This window comes from Garra rufa, chromosome 9 (assembly GCF_049309525.1).
Source record: "Garra rufa chromosome 9, GarRuf1.0, whole genome shotgun sequence".
NCBI lineage: Eukaryota > Metazoa > Chordata > Actinopteri > Cypriniformes > Cyprinidae > Garra > Garra rufa.
Window position 1 is genome coordinate 25,885,799 of NC_133369.1, and position 18,912 is coordinate 25,904,710.

An 18,912-nucleotide genomic window follows, 5' to 3' on the forward strand; every position below is an offset into this window, starting at 1 on the left:
AATACCAGTAGATTTTGACCTTGTGGGGACATTTCTCAGGTCCCCATGAGGAAACAGGCTTATATATCATGCACAATTAGTTTTTTTGATGAAGTAAAAGTGTGCACAATCTCCTGTGAGGGCTAGGTTTAGGTGTAGGGTAGGTGTAGGGTGATAAAAAAGTATGGTTTGTACAGTATAAAAACCATTACGCCTATGGAATGTCCCCATAAAACATGTAAACCCAACATGCGTGTGCGTGTGCGTGTGCGTGTGTGTGTGTGTGTGTGTGCACCTGGTATTCATCACGTTGTGGGGACCAAATGTCCCCACAAGGATAGGAATACCAGTAGATTTTGACCTTGTGGGGACATTTCTTATGTCCCCATGAGGAAACAGGCTTATAAATCATGCACAATGAGTTTTTTTGAGGAAGTAAAAGTGTGCACAATCTCCTGTGAGGGCTAGGTTTAGGTGTAGGGTAGGTGTAGGGCGATAGAAAGTACGGTTTGTACAGTATAAAAACCATTACGCCTATGGAATGTCCCCATAAAACATGTAAACCCAACATGTGTGTGCGTGTGTGTGTGTGTGTGTGTGTGTGTGTGTGTGTGTGTGTGTGTGTGTGTGTGTGTGTGTGTGTGTGTGTGTGTGTGTGTGTGTGTGTGTGTGTGTGTGTGTGTGTGTGTGTCAAAGTGCTATTTTGCATTAATGGGAGATAGACTCGTGTCAAAGTGTTATTTTGCATTAATGGTAGATAGACTCTTAGAGTGTATGTATTTGAATCTTTTGCACTGGATGGTTTGTAACATGGGTGCCCAGCCCTGTTGCTGGAGATCTACCTGCAGAGTTCACTTCTAACCCTGATAAAACACACCTGTCTATAATTATCAAGTGGTCCTGAAATTGATCAAAAATGCCCATAATGCCTATTAAATTAAAATGCGTTCAAATTACACTGAAAAAGCACCAGGATTTCTTCAGTATAAACCAGTGGTTCTAGCTGTCCTGAAAGATCTTTTGGTGTGTTTGTTAATGGTTAGAGCTAAACTGCAGGACTGTGGAACTCGAGGGCCATATAGAGAGTTTGCACTTAGGCTACGTCACGATATTGGCGATACTCTGATGTAAACAACAGCATGGATTGCATGGTTAATATGCTGCTAAATAACTTGTTGTCAAACATGAATTTTGTCAAGAAGGAAATCCTGGTTCAGTTTGGCCAACCACAAACGTCTTTGTTCCTCAGATAGTTTTTGCACTCTTCTCCTTGATTTGTTTTGTTTTGACTTTTGCCAGTCTATAGCACTTTTTTCTGGTCTGACCGATAAGTACAGACCAAAACATGACAATAGTTTACCATCTCAGCAGGTAGAATCAGCAAAATATGTGAGTTTCATTCAGTTCAGGCATCGTTTATATTCATTGCTGCCAATATGGCTGAATGATGCATCATAAAAACGCTCTATAGACTTCTATGTCCTGCATTAGAGGTTTGGGGAATATTGATGTATTGTGGTGATAATGTACAACTGGAAAAAACACTAATCACATTTTTCCAAATACTTCGTGGAGAATATTCCATTCAACTCACCTGCATTTTTGACTATCAACCACTAGATGGCGCACTACATCTGCTGAAATCACCGATTGATGTGTACATTACCAAGTTTGTGACTGTGAGATATTTTTAGGTATAACCAGCTGGGGCAGAGCGCACGCTCTAGTAGGTAAGAAGAGAGCTACCCGGATGAAGTAATAGGCTAAGACGAAGAAAATCAACAAGGATCATCGTTACCTACTTCTTCTCTTACACCCTGTGTGTACATGGTAACCAAACCATACATTTGCAATGAGCAAATATACTCGCAATAGACGGGTTACGTAAACTAAAGAAAATGCGGACTGCTTAGAAAAGAAGACAAAGAAACAAAGACAATGAACATGGCAACACCTGTAAGTATTTTCTCAGATTTATAGATGCATATCTTTAAAGTTGTAAGGTCCTGTCTCTGTCGGTTTCAGCTATATGATCTGCTGCACTGTTTAGCCATTGTTGTAAAGATATCTTGAACTGGATCTCTGACCAGATAACTCTCTAAGCAAACAAACCCAGTTTCTGATATTTGATATTTCGACAGCAGCTAAAGGGGTTTGCAAAACAAAAACTTAAAAACAAAGCAATGTCAAAGCGATTTAGTTAGTTTTTGTATGTGATCCCGCGCGTATTTACCTCCCCAGTTTTATCAACAGCAGTCAGCTGTCCCACCCACAGTTCTACTTTCCATTTGACTGTTGTTGCAACATCATGTGAAAGCCCAGCATGTGACTGCTTGCACATAAAAACACTCAAAGCTGTTGGCAGCTCAGATCACGAGAAGCTGCTGTCAGATTTCACATTGACCCTTGATAAGTCTGTTTTTATTTTAGTCAAACATGCAGGTGGACCTGCACGGACTGTTTGAGAATAACGACACCTTCGACTATGATGATGATTATGAGTACAAAGAATTGGCCTGTCCATCCAGCACAGTCTCTGGCGCCTTGGTGGTCTTCATGCCCCTGCTTTTCTCTGTTGTGTTCTTATGCGGGCTGCTGGGAAACGGACTGGTGCTGAGAATACTGTTGTTTAAGAGGCTGAGGAAGCTGAGTGTGATGGACATCTTCGTCCTCCTTCTCAGCGTAACAGACAGTCTGCTGCTGCTCACACTGCCTCTCTGGGCTGTAGATGCGGTTAAGGGATGGACCATGAGTGCAGGGCTCTGCAAACTGTCTGGATTTCTGTTTGAGGTGAGTTACTGTTGGCTTGTTAATGTGTCGGTTTGATAAATTCGTAGATGTCATTAGGTTAAAGAGATGTGAAAGAGTTAATGACACTCTGAAATCAAAAACTGGCAAAGTGTGGAATGACATGTTTAGGATCTTCTGATGGCATTTCTGTGTTTGTTTGTTTATAAGAGTTGAAAACAAATCTTTTAGAGTAACTTGATGTTATAAGGTCATATTTTGGACATCCATGCCTAGACAAGTGACTTGATCCTAGTAAAAAAGAAATACATTTATTTAATGCTAAGTATAGTTCAAATCTACTAGCATATTTACGGACATGACACTCGAGACTTACTAATATAAAAATTATAATTCAACTTTATTTGGATTTCAGTTGGTGCACAGTGCACATTTCCTATAATATTAAGCCTAAAATGTGTTTAATATAGTGAAGAAAACATATTTTTTAAAGCAATGTTTTGTCAAAACTATTTATTTCTTTATTTATTTTTATTGTTGTTGTTGTTGTTGTTGTTTTTTATTTGTTGGTGCACCAACATGCAGAATAAAAACAAAACAAAAATAATAGACCCCTCATGACTTTGTTTTAAGGCCAATAAGACTAAAATATCAGATAATTTTTTATGACAAAGCAAAGTTAGTTCAGGTTTTAAATGTCATGTGGTGTGACTCCCCTAAAAATGATCTACATTAATGATGCTTTTAACTTATTATTTTTCTTAAATCTTATAATACTATAAGATATTTAAGTAAAGAATAATTGACGACGGACCGTTGAATTCTTAGAAAATAATGCACACCCGAGGTGGTGATGCGGCCACAACGGGAAGTGTCTATTTACATAGAATTCAACGGACCGAAGTCAATTATTCCGCTTATACTACGGTTACCACACCTTAAGACACCGAACAGATGACATATTTTTAGATAGTCTTAGTTTTTTTGTCCTTAAAACACTATTGTGAGTAGGATTCATTCTTTACACAGCTCATCCAGCCATTCGTTGCTAATTCCAAAACGTCATTTTAGACCTAGTAATGACACTTGAGCCGTTGATAGCAAATAATGCAGTTAATAATGAAGTTTAGACAGACTGACAGACAGAAAGAGAGAGCGAGAGAGAGATGAATTGCCTCTCTCAAGTCTGCCTCTCTCCTCACTTGTGAGAAATGTCATGTGGTTTTTAAGTTGTTAATCGTCAGAACAGCGCTAACAACATTAGCGTGTATGCTAACGTGTGTGCAAACTGTATTTGTGTGCATCTGTAAGGGAGAGAGAGTGGGTGAAATAGAGTAAGTGCTTTCCGTACATAATAAAACATAAAATTGTGTCAAAAAAATGAAAATAATCTGTCGTTTTTATCCTGTTGTTTACTGTATTTATTAGTTTGGCCAGTGTCATTGTGGGTTTTGCTGTTTTGGGCTGTAAGGACCTTTGAAATAACTGAAATGTGGCAAAATGATATAGACATGTAATGCGGTCAAGGGCTGCCTGGAACTACGTTCGCCGTGCCTTTCCCTAAAAAAAAATGCACACTATTAGAATGTTCGTCAGCCAATCAGATTCAAGCATTCAACGGCCCGTAGTATAATATGATATATAACATGTTGATAAAAACTTGATGAAAACTTTTAAAATAAGTAAATATGTTATTACTTTATACTTAATGCAAAAAATGACAAAAAATATTATAATAAGTAAGTAAGCCATATGAAACCAACATGAATGCATTTAAAGGTACTGAAAAGTCAATTATAGTAGTATTGTAGTAATAACTGTTTCCCCTTTTTCTTTGTCTCTCCAGATCAATTTCTACTGTGGTATCTTCACATTGGCCTGCCTCATTGTTGACTGCTGTCTGTTCAGCGTCTGTGGAGAGCAGCTGTTTTCTCGTAAAAAGCCTGTGGTGGTTTACTGTTGCTGCCTGATTATCTGTGTCCTCTCCCTGCTTCTTTCCATCCCCGATTTGATCTTTCTGAGCGCCATCAGTGGTAGCACAGGTCAGGGTAAAATGGAATGTATTCACTTTTACCCGCCTGATTCCTGGCGTCTTGCCTCTCGTTTTCCACATCTTCTGAGTTTTGTTCTACTGGTGCTTGTGCTGCTGGGCTGCTGTTCCTTCATCCTGCTAAATATTCGGCATAACCCAAAGTGTGAGCAGAAGAAGAAGGGCCAAAAGACAGCTATCATTGGAGCCCTTGTGCTGGTTTTCTTCATCTGCTGGACACCCTACAACATTACCTTCATTGTGAACACTTTTCAGCCAATGAACAGCATTTCTTCAGCAGTGGGAGAAGAGTGTGAAGAGAGGCAGTGGACAGCTAGCAAAATAACGGCAGTTTTTGGGCTTCTCCATTGCGCTGTTAATCCTGTTATTTACCTCTGTCTCTCCAAAGAGTTCCGGCGACACGCACTGACTATGTTGAAGTTCAGTGCTCGTAAAACGGAGAGAGATGATGTTTCGCTTTGGGACTCTAGTGACGTAAATGGTAATGGTTCTGTTCAAGAGGAGCAAGGTTCACTTCAACCAATGAATGACATAAAACCAACAGTAAAATTCCAGGATAATGATACGTGAAAGTATGGATCATTAAACATTGACTGCTGAACCATCTGTGTCACATAATTCCTAAAAAGGATTTTATATACACTTTATTTAATGTAAGCATTTAGAAGATATCACTAGGTATGAAATAACCCAGTGGTGGGTGATGGAGAGTCCACCAAAGGTTTCTGTACATGTATTCTGAAAAAAAAAACTCTCATTATGGATGATAAAGGATGAAATGAAAAAGATGGACATAAAACAAAAGAAGGACATGAAATGCTGGTCAACACATTTGCACTTTAATTCTGTTTAATTTTATCTGTCAAATGATTTTACTGGGAAATATTTACTTATATTTGGTTAAAGGTTATATTTATTTATATTTGCTGTGCTGCAACTGTTATGGGATTATGATGTGAAACAATGTTTTTAGTAATAGACTGATATTGTCTGCCAATATTTGGCCATTTTGGCCAGTTCTGTCTGTGCCCACTCGCTTGATTAACAGATGTCTGGTTATGAAATCATTATAAATGATAATAAATATTTTCTTCCTAATTCTTTTGTATAATTTGAATTACTATTGTGTGAAACATTTATTTCATTTCAGCATTCCAATATTTTTTTTTTTATTTTTTTTTTTTATTAAAAATAAACTGAAATTATTCCACTGCATAAGTATTCTTAAGTATCTGGGACAGTTGAATTTAGGCTCAAGAGCATTTATATTGCTTGTAGATGTCACTACACTTAGAGTGAGGTTAACCTGTGGCAAATTCAATTAAATGGGTATGATTTGGATATACAAACATCTTAATAAAAAGGCCTAACAGCTGGAAATGCTTATCAGAGCAAAAGTAAGCCCTGAGGTAAAAATAAATAATTAAATAAATCCCTGTAGAGCTCAGAAACAGGACTGCATTAAGCCACACATCTGGGGAAGAGTTCAGAAAAAAATTCTGCTGCACTGAAGGTTCACAGAAATATGTAGTCTCCATTACCCTTAATGTTCTAACCAAAGTGACTCATGGTCACTCTAGTTGAGCTCCATGATCATATGTGGAGATGTGGAGAAACTTACAGAAGGACAATCATCACTGCAACACTCCACCGATCTGGGCTTTATGGCAGTGTGGCAAGACTCAACCCATGTGTCAGTGAAGACACATGAAAACACTTGGAATTTGCAAAGCATCTAAAGGACTTTCTCTGTGAGAAACTGTTCTGTTCAGATGAACCTCAATTCCAAGCATCATGTATGGAGAAAAATCAGGCACTGCTCATCTCCTAGAGAGTACCGTCCCAACAGTAAAGTGTTGCTGTTGCTCATGCTGTGAGGCTGTTTTTTCAGTGACAGAGACTGAGGGACTCATCAGAGCAGAAGAAAAAATAAAAATAGCCTTAATGAAAACCCAGTCCAGAGCATTCAGAACCTCAGACTGGGCAAAAGGTTTACCATGACCCTAAGCACACAGCAAGAGTGGCTTATAGACAACTCTGTGAATGTCCTTGAGTGGTCCAGCCAGAGCCTGGGCTTAAACCCAATCAAACATTTCTGGAGGAACCTGAAAATGTCTGTCTGTCCCCATCCAACCTGACAAAGCTTAAGAGGTCAGGAGAAGAATGGCAGCAAATTGCCAAATGCTAATGTGCAAAGCTTATCACACAGACTTGAGGCTGTAAAGGTGACTCAGCTACGTACTGAGTTAAGGGTATGAATACTTGTGCAATGTACACATTTCAGTTTTTTTAATAAGTTTATGAAATTTCAATGTATTGAGAATTACTTTTTCATCAAATAATGATGATTTGCAATTATTTGACATTTGTGTAGTTTTTTTGTGAGATGGGGTCATGAAGGATTCTTTTCCCCAGTTGCGTAACCAGTTCTTCTTCTTGTCTGAAGGAAGTACTTTCTTCCTGTGCGATATTCAGAGCACTTTCTGTACAGGGTGAATTAGCAATTGGGAAAGACCACTGTTGGGATTTTCAGACATAAATTCTCTGGTGTTCTCATGAGTGGAATATCCCGGATAAGACATCATGTGGTGTACAGAGAGAGAAAACAGGGCAGTGCTCTAGTCTTTGTAATGTTCTGCAGTGTAGTGTTTTTTCGAAATACTTTCAGGATGTCATCATCCTGCACAACAGAAGGGCCTGTGTGTAGTACACAAAGTGCACTGACTTTTTTTTTTTTTTTTTTTTAACATATGTGTAAACTGCCAGAGCACATTTTAATAAACGTTATCAATTCCAATGACTCAGCAAATAGACAGTCCATTTTGAATAGATTGGTTTCTTGGAAAGTTTTTTGTATTGTAATATGTTCTAAAGCCATGCACACAAAAATAACCACATGTATGTGTGACACGCCTCAGTTCCTCTTGTGAAACAGAGCATGTGGTGAGCACTGATGTAAAGAGGACAGCATGATTGCATTGTCATGCGACAAAATAATCATCAATATAATATTCCATTGGATATTTTCGATGAGTCACCATTACATAAAGAAAAATAAGAAAATGAGAATAAAATGATAGTAGGTGATGGTTTTTCAGAATTACAGCTATATGTTCACACTACTTTTAGTATAAGAAAAATTGCATTTGTGCTAAGTGTTCATTTCCTGTCATGTTGTGTGTTTGTGTTACTGCTTATGACAGCTTTTTTCTGTGTGATAACGAAGAAGCTATTAGATAGATTTTTTTTTTACCAGTGCTCTTTACCCATGATCTTCATCCATGAAATGTTTTTGTTCTTTTTTTGGCTGGACCAGTTTTTAAAAAGTAGTGTGTGGTCTAGTTGAGAGCAATAGAACAGTATCTGTCTACACAAACTTGTTTTGACATGTCTTAGACTGGTTTTTCCACTTTTGAGAACTGGGTCACGTGCAGGCCGGGGAGGAGCCTAATCATTCAGTCGTGTCAATCATAATTATCATTGTACATAAGCAGCAGTCATTTCAGCATCCCAGCGACAATTCTTCCGACTTACCTTCACCTCCCCTTCTTCTCCACTTATTTCTTTCTTCCTTTACATAGTACCATCATAGGGGGCCGTGAGCTGAGCCTTGGGTTTGAAACTATTTCAAGGACAGCAAGCCAAGTTATTTTACCATTATCTATCAAGATAAAAATGGGCAGGTGAACTAAATATTGGTCAATTACTCATATTTGTGCACTTATATGCAATTAACTATGCTTATTGTGATGACTCTATAATACAGCATGTGTAATTAAATCTGTGATAAAAATGGGCCCTGTGGCCTCATGGCTTTTCTTCTACTCTGAAATGCATTTTTAAAGACTGGCGTGTGCCTTTTTTAAATCATGTCCAGTCAGTTACATTTTCCACAGGTGGAGATGATTCCAAGAAATGGGACTCATCTGAGCTCAATTTCAAGTGCGAAAGTATTCATACCCCATTCATTTGTTTCATATTTTGTGTTGCTGCCTCATGTTAAACTTCTCTAAATAAAAAAAAAAGTCCACAACAATCTACACTACATACACCATAATCGAAAGACAAAAAACAGGTTTTTAACATCTTTGCAAATGTATTAAAATAAAACACTTAAATGATTCAGTATTCATATCCTTATGTGGGAAAGCTGAAGTTTAGCTCAGGAGCATTTATATTGCTTGTGGATGTTACTACACTTCAAGTGAAGTTTACCTGTGGCAAATTCAACTGAATGGGTATGATTTGGATGTCTTAATAAAAGGTCTAACAGCTGAAAATTCATATCAAAGCAAAAACCAAGCCCTGAGGTAAAAAAAAACTGCCTGTTTGCATCAAGCCACACATCTGGGGAAGAGTTGAGAAAAAAAATCTGCTATTGAAGTTTCACAGAAGCACGTAGTCTCCGTTAGCCTTAATGGAAGAAGTTTGAAACAACCAGGACTCTTCCTAGAGCTGGCCTCCTGGCCAAACTGAGTAACTGATGGACAGTCACTCTAGTTGCACTCCATGACCATATATACAGATGGGAGAAACTTACAGAAGGACAAACATCACTGCAACACTCCACCGATCTGGGCTTTGGTGTTGCAAGACTCAATCCTCTCCTCAGTGAAGACACATGAAATCTTGTCAGAGTAGAAGAAAAGCTCAGTGCACCAAAATATTGAAACAGCCCTAATGAAAACCCAGTCCAGAGCATTCAGAAGGTTCACCTTCCAACAGGGCAATGACCCTAAGCACACTGCAAGAGTGGCTTATAGACAACTCTGTGAATGTCCTTGAGTGGCCCAGCCAAAGTCTGGGCTTGAACCCAGTCAAGTATTTCTAGAGAAACCTGAAAATGTCTGCCAGACCTCATCCAAACAGTGCTTGAGAGGTGAAAAGGTGAGGTGAAGAATGGCAGATAATTGCCAAATGTTGATATGCAAATGTTATCATCATACCCAAAAAGACTTAAGGTTATAAGGTGCTTCAGCTAAGTACTGAGTTAAGGGTATGAATAATTATGCAATGTAGTTATTTCATTTTTTTATTTGTATAAATTTATGAAGTTGTGACAATTCTGTTTTTGCTTTGTCATTATGGTGCATGGAGTGTAGATTGATGTGTGTGCGGGGGTGTCAGTTTTGAAGTTTTTTTTTAAGTTTTGACAAATCTGAAAAGTTATCACATATCTCTTTTGCATTGTCATTGGGTATAAAGCAGGGGTCACCACACTCAGTCATGGAGGGCCGGTGTCCTACAGAGTTTAGCTCCAACCCTAATCAAACACACCTGAACCAGCTAATCAAGGTCTTAAAGGTTGTATCAGCGATTTCTAGCCTGAAACATAAAGTGTCAAATTCAGCTGAGCTTTCTTCACGATCCGCTGTTGCTGTGATGTTTTTTTTTTGGCAAATCTCGGACCCTAGGCTGACCAGAGAGACGCGTTTTTTTCACAGACAATTTATGGGGCAGGCAGCGAGCAGATCGTGAAGAAAGGTCAGCTGAAATTGACACTTTATGTTTTAGGCTAGAAATCGCTGATACAACCTTTAATAGGTATACTTGAAACTTCCAGGCAGGTGTGTTGAGGCAAGTTGGAGCTAAACTCTGCAGGACACCGGCCCTCCAGGATCAAGTTTGATGACCCCTGGTCTAAAGTATGGATTTATATGAAAATATATATATATATATATATATATATATATATATATATATATATATATATAATTTTTTTTTTTTTTTTTTTTTTTTTTTTAAACATTTCAACAAAATGTAAATGCACTGTAAAATAGTTGCCGTAGCAGTGACATCTTGTGGTTATTTTGGGAGTATTTTCACTTGTAGTGGAGTACGTGCGCGCTTCACATTTTTAAGTAGTAGGCTACACTGTAAAAAGTTTTCCCCAGTTTCAACTTAAAAACTTAAGTTAAGCAGCTGCCTTAAAATGTTACGTTAAATCAACTTAAAAGTACAAGTCATTTTAACTAATTTTATTGTCGTGACTTAAAATTTTAAGGCTAAACTTAAGTATTTAAGTTGAAACTGGGGAAACCTATTTACAGTGTATGTGTGCCTGGCTGTAACATGGAGCCCGACACGTGACATGCTGAAATAATAGATAGTCTATGGCTAGAGGCTATAGCCTCTATTATTTTTTTTCCACTCGTTTCCTAATATTAAATTGTGGATTCTTTGTATTAATTGGTTCATTCGTTTTATGTAAATCATGGGGACGCTGTAGCCTACTAATTTGTTTCTTCATTTTAATTTAGTTAAATCGTGGCCACGAAACGAGGTATAACAAATTTAATCCCTACTACTGAATCGCCATGCACAGACATTTTGGGAGGCAGGTGTTCAAGTGAAAAACGGCACCGCTCTCAAAATTATTTATTAAAAAAATAAATAAAGAGACATAATGTTCAATCTTTTGATTACACTAAATAACACAATACAGGGATGTCTGGACTGGGGCACAGGATTAGTTTACTATAACTTTCTAGGTAGGTATATTAAGAAGAATATATCGGTGTGAGAGCCGACACGTGGCACACACCAAACAAACTAGCCCGACAGATGCTGGCCAACGGCCCGACCCCCAGGGTCTGGCTGCAGACATGCACTTGCACTTTCAGACTTGCAGACCTGACCTGGACCAAGTGTGCCGCAACTAAAAAAAACAAAATCCAAAACATTTCAGTCGCCTCCTGGTGGCTGGTTGCAGCATAAGTCATAAACCTCACCCTCACATGAGCCAAATAAAAAAATCAAATTACACTTCAAATAAATATTTCCCAAAAATATTTTATTTAGTGCTTATCAAGCTGAATCACAATGTATGTTCAAGTGTTTTTCTAATTAGTTTGGGGAACAAAACGGAGTCCTTGTTATTGGATGATTCCTTGATATTTCACAAAGAAATACTTTTATATATTAGTCCACGAGAGAAATTATTAGTTACATTTATAAAAATGACCCTGTTCGAACGTTTACGTTCACTTGATTCTTAATATTGTGTTGTTACCCTGAATGATTCACAGCTGTTTTTTCTGTTGTTGTTTAGTGATAGTTGTTCATAAGTCCCTTGTTTGTCCTGAACACTTAAACTGCCCGCTGTTCTTCAAAAAAAGCAACTATTACAGAAGGTTTAAACACTCACTGTTGCTTCAGAAGAAAACACAATGCATTAAGAGCCAGGAGTGGAAGCGGTAAGAGGGTAAATTTAACTTATTACATTTGACTATAATTTTCTCTTGTGGGCTATATGTAAATGTATTTTATGTGAAATAACATATTCAGGTCAGTATACTAAATCAAAAATAACAAGCATTTTGTATTATCCCTCTTACTGCATTTGGGTAAAATAATTAACATTTTGCAGCTTCTGCAAGGTGTATGTAAACTTTTGACCTCAACTGTATTCATGTCTATTATGTAGTCTGCATATTAAAAAATCACTGTCATGAGACCAAAGTGCTTTGATACAATATTGATACAGATGTTAAAGTATGCATAAAAAGATGACATGCGGACTGATTGTACATATATCAGTGTGATGTTTCAGAAAGCAGATGTGTGAGGTGTCCACTGACTATGACCATACAGAGCTTTTTCGTGACACCTGCAGGCCCACATAAAGCACTGGGATGACACAACAGTTTAAGTAGGCCAATATGGAAGTACCTGTGAGAGCTGTATCTAAAGGTGTGGCTGAGATGTTTTCACAAGATGTTAGGTTTATAGGACTGATGGCTTCATTGGTTTGTATGTTGTTAATGATGAGGGTGACATTGTAGGGCATCCAATGGATAAAGAAGGCCAGTACCAGGGCTTTGGTGAAACAGGAAACCCTCTTGTTCTGGTTGCACTGGGAGCCACACCGCAGTCGCAGAAGGATGCAGGAGTAACAGAACAGCATTATTAGTCCTGGAAGAATGAAACCAAAAATATGGAAGAGATGACGGGTGGCCAGACGCCAAGAATCAGACGGATATTCTGGAACACATTCTGTTCTATCATGATGTCTGGAGTCCTTGTAGATCTTAAAAGATATCCAGTCAGGAATAGAGAGCAGAAGGCAGAAGAGCCAGACCATCAGGCAGCAACAATGAATCACCATTCGCTTTTTAGACATCTGCACTCTGTGGACGATGGACAGGTAGCGGTCAAGACTGATGCAGGAGACCATGAAAATGCCACAGTAGAAACTGATCTAATGGGGAAAGAAGTTACAATTTAAAAGCTGCTGCATATCTATTCTATAGAATTTTGTAACTCATACAATGTAGTCACTGAAGATACACATACAACTATAAAATGAAGAAGCAGTGGGCCCATAATTTTATAAAATCAACACAAGGCCATAAAAAAAACTGACCCCATGGACTTTTGCCTACCTTGAACACAGCTCCAAACAGCTTGCAGAGCGGTGTGCCGAAGATCCACTCATTCGCTGCCTCTACGGCCCAGAAGGGCAGCGTTAGCAGCAGGAGAATGTCTGCTAAGCTCAGATGGAGGATGAAGATGTCGGTAGCGTTCATGCTCTGCCTTTTCTTCCACACTATTACAAGAACCAGCCCATTTCCCACCAACCCCACTACCAGCGCCAGAGAGTAAATGACCGGAGTGAAAATAGAATCAAAGTACATGCTAGACTTCTGATCACATACTATAAGTTCTTCGCAACAGGACTCATTATTCTCACTGTAGCAGTCTTTATAATCAGCAGAAACGTCAACTTCTTCCATACTGAAGGTAATCTTTGTATCTGCATTCACCTTCTGCAAAAAAGGAAGATCTTACATTAAATACTAGAAATAGTATATATTTCTGTCTCATCCATTGTCATTACAGTGTTTCAATGCAATGAGTCAGAGTGTCTTGAGATTTTGCTAACTAGAGAAGCTGCTAACTTTCTGCAACTCCAGCCCTATTAGGACTGTTACTGAACTCTGCAGGATGGTAGATCTCCAGAAAGCAGGATTGGGCACCCCTCTAGTTTATCACTATTACTTTTGCTGAAGTAACTTACTTTGACCAGATGGGGGCAATGGTGAGACATGGTGGCTGGCATTAAGGCTTCAAGCTTAAGTTAAAGGGACCATCTGCCAAAAATTAAAATTCTGTCATTATTTACTCACTCTCATTTCAATCTGTACTTACTTACTTCTGTGGAACACAAAATACTCCACAACATATCAATATAGTCAGTAGTTTTTTGTTTGTTTGTTTGTTTGTTTGTTTGTTTGTTTGTCGTACAGACAAAACAGTTTAAACATTCATCAAAATATCTTCTTTTGTACTCTGCTGCTGGAAATAAAACTTCTTACAGATTTGAAATGGCATTGGGATGCCCAGTCCTGTTTCTGGATTTCAACCTTCCTGCAAATTGATAATTACAGACAGCTTTGTTTGATCAGGGTTGTTGATTTTCAGAAACAGGATTGGGCACTTCTGATGATGTGCATGGCAGAAACAGAGATTTTCTTACTAAAGGGAGATGACATTACAGCCTTGACCACATTGAATTTCAGTGAGAGTTGTATGACACTCAATTTTTCTAATTTTTTGCATTCTCTCGCAAAGATATTTGCGTTCCCTTGCAAAACGTTTGCAGTTAAAGAGTTACTCCACCCCAAAATGAAAATTTTGTCATTAATCACTTACCCCCATGTCGTTCCTAACCTGTTAAAGCTTTGTTCGTCTTTGGAAAACAATTTAAGATATTTTGGATGAAAACCATGAAAACCATTGACTGCCAGGTTAATACCACTGTCAAGGCCCAGAAAAGTATGCAAGACGTCATCAAAATAGTCCATCTGCCATAGTTCAACCATAATTTTACGAAGCTACGAGAATATTTTTTGTATGCAAAGAAAACTAAGCTTTTACGGGTTTGAAACGTTTGGGGTGGAGTAACCCTTTCGGACAAACACTTCCTGTTTACTTTACAGCTTGTAAGTTAGTGGTTCATACAGCTCTGTACGTTCACAATAGAGCAGTTCATAGAGTTTTATTTTGAGCTTGGACTCAAGTATACAGAAATACAGTCAATGCTTATAGTTCAAGGCACGGTTTTGGGACATTCTAAAATGCCTAATGTGGCTTAATACATTTTTTCATCAAGCAAACGATTTGATTTGTGTGTGTGTGTGTGTGTGTGTGTGTGTGTGTGTGTGTGTGTGTGTGTGTGTGTGTGTGTGTGTGTGTGTGTGTGTGTGTGTGTGTACCTGGTATTCATCACGTTGTGGGGACCAAATGTCCCCACAAGGATAGGAATACCAGTAGATTTTGACCTTGTGGGGACATTTCTCAGGTCCCCATGAGGAAACAGGCTTATAAATCATGCACAATGAGTTTTTTTGAGGAAGTAAAAGTATGCACAATCTCCTGTGAGGGCTAGGTTTAGGTGTAGGGTGGGTGTAGGGCGATAGAAAGTACGGTTTGTACAGTATAAAAACCATTACGCCTATGGAATGTCCCCATAAAACATGTAAACCCAACATGTGTGTGTGTGTGTGTGTGTGTGTGTGTGTGTGTGTGTGTGTGTGTGTGTGTGTGTGTGTGTGTGTGTGTGTGTGTGTGTGTGTGTGTGTGTGTGGCCAGTTTCATACGTTGCAGCGACAGAAATGGTGACATTCCAGGTAATGCTATGTCTTAATGCTATTGAGTAGGTATATGGCTAAAGGAGATCTATTGTTTTTATAAATAAATGTTCATTTAAAGCAGCCCATGATCAGCAGATCAGCTGAATCTGCTGTTAAAAATGAACCATCTATTCATCATGTCGTCATGCAAAACTAAGAGTTAGAGTAATTGTAATATGACGATCGGGTCGGTGCAGTTATCTAAATCAAAGAAAAATATAGGTGTGGGTGGGTGGCGTTTGAGCTTATCTGCACATCACTAATCGGAAGTCAACTGGTTTTGTAAGAGAACAGTTTTGTGAGGGAATGCTAAATTTTTCGAGGGAATGCAAAAGTTTTGCGAGATACTGCAAAAAAATTGAAAAATATTTTTTCCTCCCACACCAATTTTTTTTCCACTCACCCCGATTTTTTTTCACCACCATGTCCCTTTAGGGGCTCCGTAGGATTCATAGCCTTTTCAGGTATATATTAATTTCTGTGTGAGAGCAAAATAAATGATTGATTTTATAAGTGTAGTTACAGCAACACTGGCACTAAATTGGGTGTTGCCATATTCTGTGAATCACTCGAATGAAAAGAAAATAGAAAATGAAAAAAGCACTGGCCACAAAGTACATTCATAACAGATATCAGTCATAATCCAATTCAGTTTCTTATCATTGATGAGACAAAGTAAAACCTCCTGTGACCTTCACATTTGTTGCTGAGGTAGCAGTCAACTTTCTGCAGTAGAAATAAAGTCAGTCTGTTTGTGATAAAATGTACGGTACTTTTTAAGTCTTAAAATGATTCATCGATCGAAAGTGAAGCTCCTTTGAAATTCTTTCGAATCGCATATCAGCTCAAGGGCAGCAAAATGCATATTTCTATTCCCATGTCATTTTTTTAACAATTACTTTTTTTTAAAGATGTCTTGAAGTCACTCATCTCTGGAAGACGTTGTTGGAAGTCGTCTGTGAGTATTAATGTTTACTTAGGTCTAAGGTAGGCTACACAGTGCTATTTTAATGCCCCACCCATAATTTAATTTTCAGTTAAATAAAGTAATTAAAAGCTTCTAATGGTGGTGGCTGCCATATTCTCTTTTTCTTCTTATTTTTCTTTTTAAAGCAAAATTTTGGTGTCAGATAGGCAGAGGTGGAAAGAGTAATAAAATATGCTACTCAAGTAAAAGTACTGTTACTTCAATGAAATTTTACTTAAGTACAAGTAAAAGTACTGGTCAAAAAATATACTCAAGTAAAAGTAACTCATTTAAAATTTTACTCTGAGTAAAATTTAGTGAGTAATTTTTTTTTTTTTTGAACAGCAGTGCTGGGTGGGGGATTCTAGTGTTATTCAAAAAAAAACCAAGCGGATATAATTCTCAACCTGGTTGTTTTTATTTGAGGAAATAACTTTACAAATTAAAGTGCAATAAAAACAAATAAATAAGATACAATAAAAAAATAACCATATAAAACATTTAGGGAAATTTTTAGGCAAATAATCCCATAAAACTTTAAACATCACAACCACTGAATGTTGCATAAACTGTGAATTCAGTAGAGCGGGGCTCCCAACCTTTTTTTTACTCAGCATGTCCTCTAATTTATTATTATCTTATTTATTTATTTATTTATTTACTTATTTACTTCTGCAGTAAAGAGAAAAGTATTTATTTTTTAGTCTTTTTTATTAACCAAAACATTTGTTTTGCCTTATTATTCTTCTACTGCATGTTATAAAAAACTCAAAATTCAAACAAACGTTAAATTAAAACTTTAAATATACCTTATAACCTTTAAAGAAAACCTCTGCTAAATTCTAACTTTTTAAAATTATATACACAGATTTAAAGCACCTGAATTCCTTACTAAAGTCATTCTTTACAACTTCAGAGTACTTTTTCTTAAATAAGTGAACCTGCCTTACCAAACAGGACAACAGGGAGATGCCAAAAGACCACTAAACCTATCCATTTGAACTTGACTGACTGAATATCTACTGTTTCCATTAAAAAATTAACATACGAATTCAAACTACAGCAAATACATTCTAAATCTGTTGAAACGCATCGATGTGAAGGTTCGACAAAGACACGATCAGAGAAGTGTCAGTGCGCGCCTGATGCTCATAAACACAGAGCCTCACTCCTCTTCGATGGCTGAGCATTCATTATAAAACACTCACAGGACAGTAATTTGGACAACTAGGCAAATGTTTTGACGCAAAAATACTATAGGGATCAGAGCCCCGAGAGCGCGCATAGTTTGTGAATCAATAGCGGACTTATGTGTGCCGAATGTACGACTCTGATACATGAGTGTTATACATTAGGTACGCGCAAGTTTGTTATTACCTTGACATTAGCGCAACGGTTTGCTTCATGCATGAAGCCGAGAGATGTAGCTCTGCACAACTGTCCGTCTCCATCTTTCTTGAGTTAGCGCGCTGCGTTTGCTCTCCCGCTCACCAAGCAATCAGGAGTTTCCGGTGCGCGATCCCCAGGCTCTTTCCCTCCACGCACATTTTTTTTTATTAATCTATTAGTATTATTTTTTATTTATTTATTTTTACTCAGTAACGGATGATATTTAAAATGTAGTTAAGTACAATACTTAAATGAAAACGTACTTAAGTAAAAGTAAAATTACAAAATTTAAAAGTTACTTTAAAAAGTAGAAGTACACAAAAAACCTACTCAATTACAGCAACGCGAGTAAATGTAATTCGTTACTTTCCACCTCTGCAGATATGTATTAAAAAGCAGAAAACAAAACACACACTGAATAAGCAGTTAAAGGCTGTACTCATAGGCTGTACTTGCCTTTTTGACAACTCAGCAAAGCACCCAGTCTTGGAAGTGGTGATGCTCCAACACCAGACCGCAATCCCAAAAGCACCAAGTCAACTTGAAGACACAGTTCCCACTTCGCACAGTAACCTGTAATTTTGACTCCTCTCTGAAGAACCTCGCCCCTTACCACCGTTAACTGACTTTCAACAAAGTGAAAGTAAGACAATATGGCCACATTTTTCTGCACTGCCACACTCTCACTTCTTTTCTGAGAATGGAAGCTGTCTTCTGATAAATGGCATAATGTATGGGAAAAAAGTTCCCCAATGGGAATAATAAATAAGCAAAAACAGGTTGAAACAAGCAGGTGCTCCTCCTGTGTTATGAGACATTGGACCCATGATGTCAACTCTCATCACTTAAAGGGATAGTTCACCCAAAAATGAAAATTTGATGTGTATCTCCTTACCCCCACGGCATCCAAGATGTAGGTGACTTTGTTTCTTAAGAAGAACACAAACAAAGATTTTTAACGAAAACCGGAGCAGTCTGCCAGCCAAATAATATGAGTGGATGGGCACCAAACCTTTAAAAGTAAACAAAAACATGCACAGACAAATCCAAATTACACCCTGCGGCTCGTGACGATACATTGATGTCCTAAGACACGAAACGATCGTTTTTTTGTGAGAAACTGAACAGTATTTATATCATTTTTT

At 37.9% G+C, this 18,912-nt stretch overlaps 1 protein-coding gene and 1 pseudogene across 1 annotated transcript; one reads left to right on the forward strand and one right to left on the reverse strand.

Moving 5' to 3' along the window:
- Nucleotides 1–1,699: 1,699 nt before the first annotated feature.
- Nucleotides 1,700–5,875, forward strand: cxcr3.3 (chemokine (C-X-C motif) receptor 3, tandem duplicate 3). The gene is made up of 3 exons (XM_073847592.1): nucleotides 1,700–1,935; nucleotides 2,410–2,769; nucleotides 4,574–5,875. Exons 1-3 carry the CDS (start codon nucleotides 1,918–1,920, stop codon nucleotides 5,345–5,347), a joined length of 1,152 nt encoding a protein of 383 aa, XP_073703693.1. The 5' UTR covers nucleotides 1,700–1,917; the 3' UTR covers nucleotides 5,348–5,875.
- Nucleotides 5,876–11,601: 5,726 nt separating this feature from the next.
- Nucleotides 11,602–13,569, reverse strand: LOC141343067 (C-X-C chemokine receptor type 3-like; annotated as a pseudogene).
- Between the last annotated feature and the right edge of the window lie 5,343 nt (nucleotides 13,570–18,912).